The sequence below is a fragment of the Hypomesus transpacificus genome, chromosome 18 (genome assembly GCF_021917145.1).
Source record: "Hypomesus transpacificus isolate Combined female chromosome 18, fHypTra1, whole genome shotgun sequence".
Lineage (NCBI taxonomy): Eukaryota > Metazoa > Chordata > Actinopteri > Osmeriformes > Osmeridae > Hypomesus > Hypomesus transpacificus.
The window spans coordinates 6717310-6732735 of NC_061077.1; the positions used below are offsets into that span (position 1 = coordinate 6717310).

The 15426-nt window shown below is 43.6% G+C and overlaps 2 protein-coding genes across 4 annotated transcripts; both read left to right on the forward strand.

The window, feature by feature from the left end:
- The first annotated feature begins 825 nt into the window (after nt 1-825).
- On the forward strand, nt 826-5770 carry LOC124480220 (protein phosphatase 1 regulatory subunit 12B-like). The gene is made up of 6 exons (XM_047039325.1): nt 826-845; nt 1178-1319; nt 1404-1607; nt 1695-1824; nt 1954-2069; nt 5603-5770. The coding sequence occupies exons 1-6, from the start codon at nt 826-828 to the stop codon at nt 5768-5770; spliced, it is 780 nt and encodes a 259-aa protein (XP_046895281.1).
- Nucleotides 5702-15325, forward strand: LOC124480450 (protein phosphatase 1 regulatory subunit 12B-like). 3 transcript variants are annotated; one of them, XM_047039777.1, is made up of 8 exons: nt 5705-6540; nt 9832-9848; nt 9964-10096; nt 10252-10356; nt 10496-10546; nt 10742-10792; nt 11462-11551; nt 14116-14193. In XM_047039777.1, exons 1-7 carry the CDS (start codon nt 6439-6441, stop codon nt 11501-11503), a joined length of 501 nt encoding a protein of 166 aa, XP_046895733.1. In that variant the 5' UTR covers nt 5705-6438; the 3' UTR covers nt 11504-11551; nt 14116-14193. The 3 variants fall into 3 exon arrangements, with proteins under 3 accessions (XP_046895731.1, XP_046895733.1, XP_046895732.1); XM_047039775.1 differs by lacking the exons at nt 11462-11551; nt 14116-14193 and adding an exon at nt 12710-14105 and having other exon boundaries at nt 5702-6540; XM_047039776.1 differs by lacking the exon at nt 11462-11551 and having other exon boundaries at nt 5709-6540; nt 14116-15325.
- The last annotated feature ends 101 nt before the right edge of the window (nt 15326-15426 follow it).

Genomic DNA, 15426 nt, shown 5'->3' on the forward strand with positions numbered 1-15426 from the left:
TCCTACCCAGCGCCTCATTACTGCAATCTCTTGGCTGGCTCAGTCTCCTACCTCCTACTGGGACCATGCAAGCTTGTCTGCCCAGGTATAGTACTAAACCTGACCCATTTATCCTCTGCATGTAAACCCTCTCTCCTAGTTACTGATGCTTCCTCATATTCTGGACTTGTTTTCTATAGTGGGTTCTGACTGGGTGCTCAGAAGAAGTGGACTTCTGCTCATTTTGACCTGAAGAATGAGCATCTATTTGATAAATGTTTGTTGTGTATTTCCAGAGGTTTAATTTGTATTTGTGCTCCTGTGCCTCATAAGGGTCTATAAATAACATTTTCTATAGAAGAAATATGGAAATCTAGACAAATTTCACTTTTTCCACCAAACTGTGTGAGGAAGTGATTATATGTTTTAACCGATTCCCAGTCTCAGGAGCTACATATATTTGCGATATACCATAATGGTTTAGGTATTGCAGTAGTAGTGATGTCTTGCCAATCTTGTCGACTTAAGCTTTCTTTCCGGATGTAGAGGCAAATCAATACACAGTAAGAGCATGGCGGTGGAGGGTATAACATGAAAATGTAGCTTGACTGCTTCCTCTGCATTTCTTCTGTGTCTATGGAGACAGCAGGGACTATGTCTGCTACTGAAAGGTCATTAATTGCATACTGTCCACGCCCCAAGACGGCTTTAGAAAGGAATATCACACTATTCAGGCCTGCAACGATGTTTCTGAACCTCAAAGTAGTTGTGGCAAACCTACTTGTTACTTGTATTATTTCCATTGCTTTATTATTATTAAGGCATCATTGTTGTTTCAGTAGGGACATGTCATCAGATACGGTGCAGTAAGTGGCTCTATAAAAAGTTGACTGTGTGGACATACAGTGTGTACAGTAGTCATATGTAATCTGTAGTCAGAGCATCACCTCCCTCAGGATTACACACTGTCTTGCCACACATCAAATGGGGGTCCAGGTCTGTAATCATGCTATGGTAATCTGAGCCTAAGCCACCCTTCACTCTTCTCTCATGTCCTCTGTGGGAGCCCTCTCTAGTTCTGAGTGTGTCAGGTGACTAGAAGTCTGCAGTCACGTCACTGGAACCTATTTATAGGGCACAGCAGTTATGCCATTCATATCTCTGTACTATAGCCTGTGGTGCACACTCTCTGCTCCAGGTCATATCGCACACCAGTCAGAGATGAAGAAGCAGAATCTCAAAGGAAGGCCAGGTCTCGCCAGGCCAGGCAGACACGCAGATCAACACAGGTAAACCTGTACAGTACTTGTGCCATCATAAGACCTATTAAGTCCTCGTTGGTAAGTACATTCTGCTTCTTGAAGCTTGATGTTATTGTATTGTGTTTATGAATGTCTTAATCTAAGGGGATTTCTGTTATTTAGGGGGTGACTCTGGCCGAATTGAAGGCGGCTCAGATGACCTCCAGCCTGTCACCTCTGGATAGACAGACAGAGATTGGTGGCAGTTTGTCTGAGAAGCTGTATTTGAGGAGAGGGGCTCCAGAAAACAGAGAAGGCCTGCTTAGCCTGGCTCTGCCAAAGCAGTCAGAGGAGCAACATCCAACATGGAGCTGGGACATCAGTGAGGTAAAGCAAATTCAGCCGCTCATCCGCTCACCAAGGATTAGATGTCAATAAATTGTCAAACGGTAACTGTTCTTTCCCTGTGTCAAGCTGAGGAACCATGGAGCAGGACTGGAGGCCCAGACAGAGTCTCCTACAGAAGACCTCATGTCTCCTTCTGCCAGTGCTTCCACTACGTCTCCACATCCCTCCAACCTCACTAACCGCTTCTCCCCCAGAGGTCAGAAGCCTTGCTATATTATGCATACAGTTGTCTTTATCCCAGTCCCTTTTTCCCTAATGCTAATCCAGTCCACTGCATGAGAACAAAGCACGTAGTGAATTTATCAACCATGTTTGTGTTCTGTAGATAATGAACGGAGAGATGAAAACTTTAATCCCATTGAAGACTCCTGCAAACCTCTCCTCGCAACACAAGCTCCACACTGCCTTCACGTGGTTGGTTCTGTTTACAACACTGCAGAGGTATGTAGTACTCATGTCTGCAGAAATAAATTGGACAAACAAATATATCTGACTTATCTTAGATGTACCACTAGGTGGTGCCAACAGATATTCCTAGTGTTTTCCTGAAACAAATCTCAAAACAGTTGAGCATATGCATGTCCCGATGTGTATGCACTGTGTATTTTTACATTTACTTTATAAATCCACAATTAAATCAAAGTGTCATGCAATACTGTCTGTTTAAGGTCTTAGTATAAATGACTTGTATACTAATGTTATGTCAAATGTTAGGTTCACATCTTTGATAAGGGATCACAGATTCATGAGTATTTTCACTGTGGACATACCCATGATGCAATGTTGACAAATGTACTGCAACTTGTTTCATTGTGGATGGACTGTATATTAATGTAGTCTGTTTAGACAGTATTTGTAGATTGAATGTTGGTGCTGTCATACTGGGAGAGAATCCAGGACAGACAGGACCCAAACATCCCCTGACTCCTCTCTCCCTCCACTACCACACATGGTTGTGGGATCTCAACATTCCATACCATATTGGGCAAAATGGGAAGCGTGTCTCCTGTGTCTTAGACTTGGATTTAAAAGGAGTCTTGCGCCAGAATTGTACTGTGCCCCCTCGCTCCTTCTCTCTCCCTTTAGTGCTGTGCTCTCTCCACCTATGGGTTAGATATCTGCACCTCTTATAGACATCCCATAATATAAATCTGGGCCTCAGAATCAGAATGTCTATTCCCAAACAAATAATTTCGGCTTCAGGAAAAAAAAGGCATAACGGCATGTTTGTATGCCTGTGTGTGTGTGTGCGTGTGGAGGGGGGGGGGGCATATAATTCCAGTGAGATTGTGAACTGCTACCGCAGGCAGTCGTAGTTGAAGTGAGTCTGAGGTCAGTTACTCCATGCTCAGATGTCATATGGTGGGATATGACACACGGGATGGTGGGTAACATGACTCCCTCACAGCATTACAAGGGACTAAATTTGTCTACCATAATCATTCCAGAAAGCTTAGTTCTATCTGGTGGAGTCCACCCCTAAACAGTTGTGACCTAGGCTTGACTTGGTAATAGTCTAAGCAGATCCTTCTCCTCATAGCTTTTCAATAACACAGTCAGGTGTGGTGATGTTCTGCTAAAAACTTCTCACTACTCATAAAACTGATTAGTGGTTGAGTTGCAGAGATGGACGTAACTGACAGTCTTTTCTTCTTGGGGATTGTAGAATAAAGTTATCAGAAAAAGCCTCCTGTTCCTTTGGACTTATTTGTTTAAGATGAAGTGAAGTAGGAGCCATAGAGCTCAGCTGGGTTGCATGGAGAGGTGATGGAGCAGCTGGCTTGGACTGGTCCTAGTGTAGAAACTTTGAGCCCACTGTGACATCACACAGACCACAGCTCCCATCTGTGAGCCTTAGCTTGTCCCCCACAAAAAATATCTTGACAGCCCAGCGACTGTGAGACAACAGATGTTTTCTGTATCTCTATTACGTGTCCTGTATTTGTTTACAGCAGTGTATGTGCATATATGTGTGTGTGTGTGTGTCAACGATATTGTGAGTTACGATTTCTGAAAAGCATGTTTTTTTAATTCACCGCTCTCTCGATGGAGGAACATTTTGAAATATGTAAAATACAATAAAAAGTAACAAGTAGACAAAGACAGACTTCTCCTTGCCAGTAACAATTTGGGAATAACTTCAGGCTACTGATGTAGGCCTACTTTAAACCCCACCACCCCTGCTACCCAACCGTAGTACATTGTGTCACAGACAGACATAAGTCTTGCACCTCCTGAACTTTGTAAGGTAACTAATGTAATGCTTTTAGACATTATCTTGAGGTATGATTGGTTTTACTGTATGCAAGGTTGTGAAAAATATTTTTAAATGTAAACACACTGGGGTACCATACAGTTATGCAGAGATGTGTTTGGGACAGTTTGCAGCCTTTAGCCCTTCACATCTGCCAAGAGAACACATGGCAGGCCACCGATGACACCAACCAAAATACGTCATAAGAGTTCATTTCAAAGAGTGTGAAAGATGAGGGGAATTCAAAGGAAGTGGAGCTAGAGCGGGAGAGGAGAGCCTGTCAGGAGATGTAGGAGAATGTTCCATATGGAAACTCATAAAATAGAGAGAGCGAGAGAAAGAGAGAGTCCAGTCATATAAGTTCGACAAAAACTGCAGCTGAAATCCAGTCTTTATAAGCCTCCTAAGGCCAGTCTCCACAGCCAGGGCCAGTACAGTTCACTGCCACAGGGAAGCCATTGGACTTCCCGATGAGCTCTCTGAAACTCAAACTCTCCACAGATGGTCTGTGAAGCTGGGTGAATTTGCACAAGAACAATACACACAGGCGCACTGGAATCTCCTGTTTCAGGGCATGATGTATGTGAAACTTCTTCAGTGCTTATCTTAAACTATGGGTCATAAAGACCACATAATGTATCACTGATACCGACATGACATGGCAAAGGCAGAGCTCCTCAGCACACCCTGACTTTAAATAAAAGAGGCTCAATGTGCAGGATGAAAAGACCACCATCGGCAGAATTAGGCTTTTGTTTTAAGGCTTATGCCCAATGTGCCATTATGAGAAATAATATGAATAGTTCAAAAAAGTTGAACATAGTTAACATCATTATTCATAGTTCTCACATGTTTAAGTTTTGTGTGTTTGTGTTTATCCTACATCTTCTGTACACAACAACATTTCCAATGCAGGTGAGTGACTGCACTACCCAAAAAGAAGCAGTTACTGAGTTTACTCCGTGACTACTAATGAGGAAGGAGAACAAGAGCCAGACCTCTATACTCTGAGTGGGTCAGAGCTTGGGAGTGGAGAATGAGAGCTCAGATCTCATCTCTCTCTCTCTCTCTCTCTCTCTCTCTCTCTCTGTCCATCTCTCTCTCTCTCTCTCTCTCTCTCTCTCTCTCTCTCTCTCTCTCTCTCTCTCTCTCTCACTCAAATACACTAACACACTTTCTCTTTTTGTCACTTCTCTCACTTCTACTTCTCCCTCTCCTCCTCTCTGCCCCAGTAGATGGGAACTAAGAACTCAGGAAAGCTACAGGGCTGAAAACCTCTCTATAAATGGAAGGTACCAGCAAGCCTCTGGCCTGTGCTGACTCTGAGAAGCAGGGAGGGAGAATGGTAGGGGTTATGGTTGTGTAAGATGGAGAAGTATGCACACAGCAACTTCATTTTTCACTGTTCCAAAACTCCACTGGTCTCTGATTCAGGGATTGTCGACGAGATTATTTGTTAGGTAACCTTTTCAGAGTGATAATAAAGTTACACTTCTGATGTGTTGTCCTAAACTAGACAGTGATGTCAAGGCTGTCCAGTGCTGCATTGCAAGTAGATTAAATAGATCAGTCTGTGTTTACTGTAGATATCAATACTTACACTCTGCCAAACCTTCCTCTCCCTGAGCGTGCTATGGAGGGTAGGGTTACTTGACCACTCAGTGGTTGGTCACGACTCTTCTGGTGGCAAATATGACCCTCTCTGGGACCTCTAATTCAGCCCCCAGTTCTGGCTGCCTGCTCACAACCCCCTCCCCCCCACTACCCATTCTTATCCTCGTCCACATCAGTGGACAGCTTTAGCCCTGAGCCCCAGAGCCCAGAGTGGAGGCCGTACACAGCAGAGCCTCTGGCACTGTGCCAGACAGCACTGCCAGAGCTTGAGTGAACAGGGAGAGAGAGGGGGTGAGAGGAGTGGACTGAGAGAGTTTGAGCAGGGGAGGAGAAAGAGTGAGAGGGGTAAAGAGAGAGAAGGAGATGGAGAGTGAGTTTGTATATTTAGAGGAAACATGGAAAGAGAGAGCATCGGGAACCAACTTTGCTCTGTGGAGATTTGAGAATTGCTCTTATCTTTAGGTGTGAGAATTCCTTTTTTTCTTTTACATAAGACAGAGAGTTTCGAAAGGCGTTTTATACATCTGCATCGGAGACAAATAGCTATTTTGTTTTCATAGTGATCTCATGATTGATTCGCAATTGGTGCTTTGGAGAAGGACAGAGCTGAAATCTGTGATCTTTCCAAACATAGCTGCTGTTTGCTTTCTGGACTGTGCGGCTTGACTCTCACTCTCACACTCTCACACTCTCACACTCTCACACACGCACACACACACACACACACACACACACACACACACACACACACACACACACGCACACACCTGTTGGTGAGGATCCCCTGTGAGTGCAGCCATGGGTGTCTGCACAGTTGTTGCCTGAGTGGATCAGAGGATCTGTGTGTCTGAACAGCAGCTGTCTGGACACCTCAGTGGATGGTACTGTAAAGGCACAACCTGCCCATCCTGTCCCATCCTCATTGGGGTAGAGCCTGAAGAAATGTCATCCTTCTACCCACGTACTAAGGAACTGTCTCGCACTAGGAAGTCACTGTCCGAATCTCCACCCTCCTCTCCGTCACCCACCGCCAAGAACTTCAGAGTAAGATTTGGTCTTTTTCTTCACGTCCCAGAATTTTAGCTCTTTGGGAAAGTTGTTTTGTTTGCTGCTGTGCACGTTTGTGTAAGTTGTAACCTGAACGTGAAGTTGATGTGGATAGCGGAAACATTTTAACTGACTTCTATTTGATTCAGAGCTCATTGAGCTAAATGCTAAGTTTTGCCTGTTGCTTTGAGAAAGAGGTTCAGATTGGAGCTCCAGAGGCTCCTAAACACATGACCGGACATGTAACCGTGCCAACCACCTGAGTGTTTGACGACCCTTGAAGGAGAGGAGAAGAGGAGAGGAGGGGAGAACAGGGGAGGGGAGTTTCTGCCCCAGAGCATTGAGCTCTGGTGCGGCCGTGTAGTCTGGAAAATACTTTTAGATTGAAACATTCCATCTGTGATTTCCTTTTGTTGTTTTTCAGTGGCATTTTCACAGGGGTTGTGTTGAATAATTCTATAGTACGTGTTAACTATTTCACCCTTTTGTCACTGTGTAATGTGCACAGTTGAAACAGATAGACAGTGAAAGACTGATGACTATAATGAAACTATTTTCAGACAGAAGTTTTAATCTGGCTGGAGACATACTAGAAGCAGGTGCATAGCTCATGCAATATCGTTGGTACCTAGAGTAGAGTTGTTGAGAAACTCCATATTACTGCCTGCCATACTTATGTTCATTTTATTATCAATAACTGTAATTTATGTTTTTTTCTGCCTGCGGGGCTGAGGCATGAAGTTTCCATGATGTCAGCCTCTCCTCTCTGGCAGTATTCGCCTGAGACAAAAAGAAAGCTGTAGAAGGGCACATTGTTGGTGTGATATTTTTAGAAAGTTCCTCAATGTTTCTGATGAGTTCCTGGTATATTTCAGCACACAGCTGTGGACAAGCAACAGGCCGCACTATAAACAGACAAACACATCTGCCTCAGACACAATGCTAAAGACAAACAGTAGACAACCGGGCACATCTGGCCTGTCCTGCTAACCCTAACTCTGGAAAGTAAAATTGAACCAGATTAGATAATTTACTTGTTTACATTTAGCCTCTACACAGTATTACTCTGAGTAATGGAAAGATATGAAGCGAAAGAAAGGAAGAGGTTTGCATAATTGCAGGGAGGTTATCCCATTGGATGGAGAAGCCCTCAAATTTTCCAGTGGGGTGAATCAATAGGAAGTCCATTTAGCTCTGACGGCATCAGGGTCTGAGAGGCTGTGAAAGAGAGTGAGGAGGAGGACGCAGAGGAATTGAGTGGGGTCCTAGCTCCCTCATACTAAGGACAGAGACCGATAACAACTGAAGACACGAGGTGTCTTGGAGGGATGGAAAGTTTATACTGGATACTTGGGAGTGCTGAGTAGTTTCTGTAGGAGTTTAAGGTGTTTCCCTGCACAGCAGCATAGTGAGGCCCTTTCACCCCCACATGCAGACCCCTGGAGTGAGCGTTGTTGACCTGACAAGCCTCAAACCCCCGGGCGTTGTTTACAGAGAGCCCACGGTCGAGGCACACAAACGTTAAGGGGCCGCTTCCATCAATCTGGGGCTCTGTTATTTTTACCCTGGTGGAATGTCAATGCAGGCATTTTCTATGCCTTCTATGGCTTAGTGAGCCTGAAATACAAATCCTGGTTCTCTCTCAATATATATAATAACATTAACATTGGCCATAACTTGTGAAAGATGCCTTGATTTCCTCAGAAAGTATTTACAGCTTACTGTTGTATTCGACAATATGTTGCATTGCATATAGTTTTTTTTCTCAATAATTTCTGCAAGACTTACATTATCGAGCACTCATTGTCCACAGTTAATGAAGCCAGCTGCTTCTGTAGAAGGTGAGATCAAAGCAGAGCAGTCTCTGCCTATACCATTTCAGCATCCATAACCACTGTGAGACACTTGGCACTGGTTCTTGTTTTCTCTTCAAGAAACATTGAGAAAATAAATGCCTTAATCTCACATGCTTTGTGACATAAATTCTTCATGTTTGTTCACAGGGAGCTAGCGCCTCAGATTGAGTTCCAGGGTTTGACGCAGTATTAGTGTGTTCAGATCAGACCACCCAGTGTTGTTTTATGAGAAGCTCCTCCTGGCTCCATCTCTGGCCCAGCTCCCTTCAAGGTCGCTGGGGTCTTTATGTCCCTCCTGGATGGAGGCTGGCGTCTAAGACATGACCACATAAGGACAGGCAGCTCTGGCTGTGCTGCATAAACAATCAAGAACGGGGAAGGGAAACAACACGCACTATGCACCTAAAAATGTAGTTTTTAATGGAACTTTCAAAAGGTTTGTTGTTAGTTGATCCTCAGGAAACAGAAAATTGAGTTTCAGTGTTCTTTTTTGGTCTATATTTAGACACAAAGTATACACACAGGCTTATTCAATTGTATAATGTAGTGTTATTCCAACCAGGATAGGATCCCAGTGGCCATTTAACAATACAATTCACAGCCCACCTTCAGACCACAAAACAGCTCCTAATCTCCAAGAATGTAAGATGACATAAGATCTGAACAAAGATTAGAAGCCATCTTCTCCGTGTTTATTGGCCCTTAGCAGTCAGAGCTCAGTGTGCGCAGTAGAGACAGAAGGTCAGATAAGATGTGGGACTGCACAAAGCAAACACCTGGCTTCATCTAGTCTGGTGAGAAGTGTTGTGTGTGGGGTACAGATAATACAAATCAGGTTTTGTTTAATAGTGTTTGGAACACTCATGTTCAACCAAATGAATGTCAGTAAAACACCTTCGGCTTTTGGCAACCATGAAGACCCAATCAAAGCAAGAGCATGGCTCATGCCAGATCACTATTAAATCAGCAGCATGAACCCTGAGGTCATCTATTGGACTCTTTCACCCAGTAAATAGGATCTCATTGAGACTCAGCCTCTCAGCGATATTATGTCATCTCTGCGCTCCAGGCATTTGCGTGGCAAACACCCTCTAAAAGATTAACGGGGCTTTCCGGAGAAGGTTGACCCATGTGAACCATGTCACAGCAGGGTCTGGTGAGGTATATTGCCAGCTCACTTGTGTGTGCAATCCCTTTCTTTGGAATCTGGATACCTTAATACATATAGGTTTTTATTTGTTCTCCTTATGGAAGACTATACCCCTCTGTAATCTCTGGTTGATACTCGTACGTATAATGCATTTTTATTACAACCTCCTTGCTGGTTCCAAACAGTATTTCCTCTTTAATGTAATTCAAAAAGTTATTTAAAACAATTCCTAAAATCTTTGTTTTTGTACCTTACTGATATGGCATGTATTTTATTTTTCAGCATGACAGGGTATCAAGGTAAGCCTTAATTCATTCTTTTTTGTCTTGCATTCCTTTGAAACTACAAACAACTCCTGTAATGAGATGTTATGAGATGGAATAGACATCAGTGGCCTTTGTTCCCTTATCCAAGGTTGGACTCCAGTGGGGCAGACAGCAGCTCAGACCGACCGCTGGGGCGCACCAGCTCCTACACACGCAGGGAGACCAGGCTGGCAGCTCTCAACAAGCAGGAGGACAACACCAGTCCCAGAGACTACAAGAAGGTAGTGAAAAAGAAATTCAATGTCTTGTGTACTTAATAACATATAGATGACCTAGAAGGGGGTGAATGGCAGCACCATTTACATCTGGTCTGGAGAGAGTTTGTTGTCTCGTGTAGAGCCATGGTGTATGCATGATGGACACTGTTCTTTTGCAGATGTACGAGGAAGCTTTGACAGAGAATGAGAAGCTCAAGTCCAGGCTAGATGACAGTAAACAGGAGCTGGCCAAGATCAGAACACAGCTGGAGAAAGTCACCCAGGTAGAAGAGAACTGTAGGGTGTCCCATTAACTGACAATAACTGGTGTTAGTTCTACTGTAGACCCTCTCAGTACTGAACCTCTAATATCCTGAATAATAGGTGTAACAAATGACTTACTCTTAATGTCCTTTCTTGCAGAAACAGGACAGGATATCTGAAAGATCCAGTGTACTAGAATCTGAAAAAAGGGTATTTATGACTTTTTGCTTTTATCATCATGATTGTGTTTTGGTTTTGACACTTGACATCTACATTCTTCTTACTCTTCTCCCTGTCCGTGACCACGTCCCCAGACTGGAACAGCTTGAAAACGGCTTGGAAATCTGGACATCATCGTCCTAATTCACTCTATGAACTGTTGTTAAAATTCTCTCCTTTCCTCAGGAAAAACAGGTTCTTGAGAAGAGAGTGACAGACATGGAGGACGAGTTGAAGGTAAGGGCAGTTCATCTGCAGGAAGTGAGTGACAGACCTGATCTGAGCATCATTTTTGTCGTGCTTGACTTAGCTTGCCTGACAAACTGCTTAGATAAGAGCGGCTCCAAGAGTGCATACCAGTGCTTATCCAGTGTGTCTAGCAAGGTAAATCAAGTAAACCTAAAACCTTCGATTTTTTTAACGGGGCTGTATTCTGGGCAGCAATGCAGGTGAGGGTGTAGGAGGGAGAGAGAGAGAGAGAGTAGGTATGTACTTGAGGCTCATTACCCTTGTGTCCTACTGGGTCCACCACTGCCTAGCTCAAAGAGGGAGGCTGTTCCGAGTCTGCTGCTCCACTCAGCACGTTGTTCTGGTGCTGGTGAACACAGTGACCTAGTTCCTGCTGAATACCCAGCTCCGGCCAAAAGCAGAGGACCTGCTTTTGTTAGACATTCTTGCACTAATTGTGTGTGTATTCTGAATTTCAGAGAGAGAGAAAACACAACTATCTGGCCTAAATTGAGAGGAACTATGTTGCAAGGTTTAGATTATTGAGCACTTTAATCCATCATTTTATCCAAAGCACCTTTAGCAAAACAAAAAAGTTATGACTGCTCTGGTCAGCAGGCTTCCCTTACTAACAATATGGGAGAGTTTTTTGATCCCATGTTGTCATGGTTACCTCAGCAGGAAGCCCCAATGAGGTTTCGCTGTGGTTACCAGCCTTGAAAGCAGCTCCTCCCCCAGGGCGGGGGCTCAGGGGAGGGGAGGGGGATGGTGAGTGGTCGTTATGGACAAGTGATTGACACCTGCCTGTCACCTCACGTAACTCTAAAGACTTGGGCATGCACACACGTGTGAGCATGCACAAAAACACACACACACAGATTAACACAGGCAAACACACACACATGCAAAGTACAGCATTCACATGTCTCAAGACCAGGCCGCAAAACTACATGCACTTTTTTCCTATTTTTCCCTCTTCAGACATGTTTGACCTACATACCTTTCTAGGTGCTCCTTCTGATAAGAATAAAGTCTGATATGGTTAAATATCAAAGAACATCATTTGAACATAATGAGAGCTAATTACTGTATGCCTCTCTCTGAGTTTCTCACTCTCTTGACCTACCCTCCCTTTTTTAGAACACATCTTTACATATGATTATGGTTCTTCTGAGGTTTACGTCGACAACGCAGCAAACAGCTAAAGCCATGCATTTTTCAGTCCCAGAGAAAAGTCAACCACTAATGGTGTCTTCAAAAATGCCTCAGGGTTGTAAGCAGCAGCTGGATCTTTTGATATCCTCTCTGAGTTCTTCATCCGGGGCCTCTTCTCCTCCTACTTTTTCTTCTTTTTCTTTTCTATCCAATCCATCAGAGCTGTGCTTATGTAGGAAGCCTCTGAGGCCTCCCTTCCAACCACGTGTGCCTTTGTGTGTTGTGGTTTTCTCCAAGGAATAGTGTCAAACCACAGACCTCTCCACAGAGGTCTACCTCAAACCCTGCCAGGGAGAGAGGGAAATGAATAATTTCCATTCCTCTAACCTATAACTTATTGGGTGGTCCTACAGAATCAGAGGCAGGTTCTTGAGAACTTTCTTGTTATTATTCCCTTCAGCTTGACGCAAACAATGTACTATGTATGTTCTCAACCTACATTTGTACTGGCCTAGCCTTTTCTTCTGCTGTTTTCTTTGTGTTTTTTTCTATTATGTTTGTGTACATGTTAATGTGGTGTGTGTGTATGTGTGTGTGTGTGTGATAGAGAGAAAGAGAATGTGAGTATGTATGATTGAGAGTCTGTATGCATGTTTGTAGGTGCTGTTATTAGATCATTGTGGACGTATGTTGTCTGTAACTGGTTCAGACTCTGCACTGGGCTCTCCCCCTGCACTCTGCTTCTATCTGTGTGTGTATTCCTGTGTGCAGGCCTTTCCTGCTCTGGCTCAGCTTCAGACCCTGCGGAGGGGCAACGAGCGTCTCCTGGCTGAGAACAGGGCCATGCTGCGCGTCCTCGCCCGCCTCTCTGAGCTGGCTTCCCTGCCTGAGACAGAGGACCTGTAGTCCCCCAACCCTTTCAGCTCCACCTTCCTCTGTTCTGCACCCAACTCTACCTTTTCTCCAACACCGCCTCTGCCCTACTCTTCTCTTCCACTCGGTTATCCTGCTCCTTTCTCCTTCCCCTGCTGTCCTCCTCTCAGGCAGGTCCCCTCCTCCCTCCCTCTCTCCTTCCATGTCCCACCATTGTGCCTCTCCCACTACCTCACCCTGAGTCACTCTCATAAGGCCATAAGAGGGCACCTCCCTGCGCCCTCCCTCTCTCCCAACATCATCTTGTGACCATGTCTTATAGTCTATCTTTAGAGACATCCATGCTGCATGGCTGAAACCCCTAACAGGACTGTGGCAAGGCCTGTGCTGTCACACTTGCACTGTGACGCTTCACTGGTGGTGTCAATGCAGTGTAGGTTGTTGAAAAGTCATAAACGTGTCCAATCTCAGCACTTGTATACTATCCCCCTGGGCAGTTTGTACCATGCTGTAACACTGAATGCAGCATTAGGGATCCTTAAGAAATGGGACATTCTGGACTCTTCTGTTTGTCAGAGTTCAGTGGGAGTGGAATGTCTGAGCTCATTGGCTCTCATTCAGCATTCAGTTAGTAATAAACCACTTTCCTCTGTTCCAAACATGTGCATAATAGGGTGTGTGTGTCTATGTTTCTCTCTGTAGAAGCAGGGACAAACACTGCTTGTTTCTGAGAAGCATCACCACTATGCACTTTTAAAACATCATGCAGAACCAAATACTGCTAGTGAAAAGCCAAACGAGTTTTAGAGAACAGTATTAGATCCACTATCTTCCAGACATTTCAAAGTCTATGGAGGATAGGGGACATTTTGAAAAATATTGTGGTTATTTTTAGTCATTACTCATGCTGTGGAAGAACTGACCTAGATTTAGGACATTTTCTTTCTCATCTTCCTTCCTTCATCATTCTCTTTCCCACTCTTCCCCATCCTCACCCTCTCTCTTTCTTTATCCTGCTGCCTCTGTTTGTGTTCCTTACTTTCACTCACTCAGATCCACTCATCTCATTGTATGCTCACATCCAGCACTGTCCAGCTTCAATCATTGACTTCATTCATTTGTCTGGTGTTCAATTAGTGGTCACATTCCAAAAGGAAAAAAGTGTTAGATATTGGTTTTATAAATTACTATTGATAGTTAATATAATATTCGTTATTGTTGAATATGTTTAACCATCAGTAAATGTTTTCAGTAGGCAACTACTGCTTTATCTAATGGTGTTCTGTATGCTTCCGCTCCCAAAGGTCCTGACAGAGCTGAAATCTGACAACCAGAGACTGAAGGATGAGAACGGGGCTCTGATCCGAGTCATCAGCAAACTGTCCAAGTGAAGAAGACGAGATCACATCCAGAAGCTCACTCACCACCTTAACATGTCACATTCATGTTCACAGTGTTACCCAGTGCTGCTCAGGTGTGTCGTGAGGAACCTTGCCCAGGTACAATCCCCAGTTCCTAGCCCCTCTTTTCTTATGGCAAAGTCATTCGTTCACCCACCTTCAAAGGGTAATATGGAACTGGGGATTATTCCATGTAGGGTTTTCAGGCCTCATTCCTAGAGAATATAATGAGTGAAGGGTTCTGTTATTTTATCATGGGGTACATAGATCAGTACTTAGATCAGTGTGTATCATGCCAACATCCCCCTGGCTTCACAAATATGTATTAGTTGCTCTATTGTGCACAGCAAATGCTTCTTCCTGTAGTATTTTTGTCAACAATGGAGTAGGGACATATAACTACTGATCAGTATTATGTTTAAAAATATATAATCGTAAAAATATTTGCTGAAAGTCCATGACAGTATTATTACAGTTTGATCTAAATAGTATCATACCTCCCTACATTGTCAAAATGGCACGTGAATTAAAATGACACAAACACAAAATACCTGATCATTGGCATGTTAGTGATCACAGGTGTTGTTGAATGATTAGAATGTTACTAAGTTCAGCCCAATGCTACAATGTTCTTTTATAGACACTGCTTGTCTGAGCTGCTCACCAGCTTTTTCCAGATTGAAGTGTGGTCGTCAGCGTCAGAATATAAAATCTCACAGTAGTTGGATATGTTTTGGAATATTTCTGTATTTATTTCTGCATTTTGCTTATAATCGTTCTACATCCTTAGTCAGGTAAACTGTATTTTTACTTGTAATACTTTTATGTGTTTTTGTTCAATAGTGGCTTTGGAAACCAAATAGAGCTGCATGTGATTATATGAATGCTGTCTTTTATTATTGCCAGTAAAACAGGTCTGATGGCCCAGGGACCAACTCTCTGGGCCCATCTGTATGTACAATATATGACATGTGCCTTCCTCAAGGACCAATACAGCTATCACTTTACATAATGTAAATAATAAGGAAAGATGCAGATTTGTGTCTATATCAAAGCAACTACAGTGGACAGTGTATTTTAGGAGAGCGGAGAGGTGAGATACTATTGCTGTTGTTTGATCACATGCTTGATAAACTTGATAATCTGTTGAAAATGGTTGGATATGAGTACTGCCATTTCTCTTAATTGTTTACTTTAATACAGATGCTTGACAAG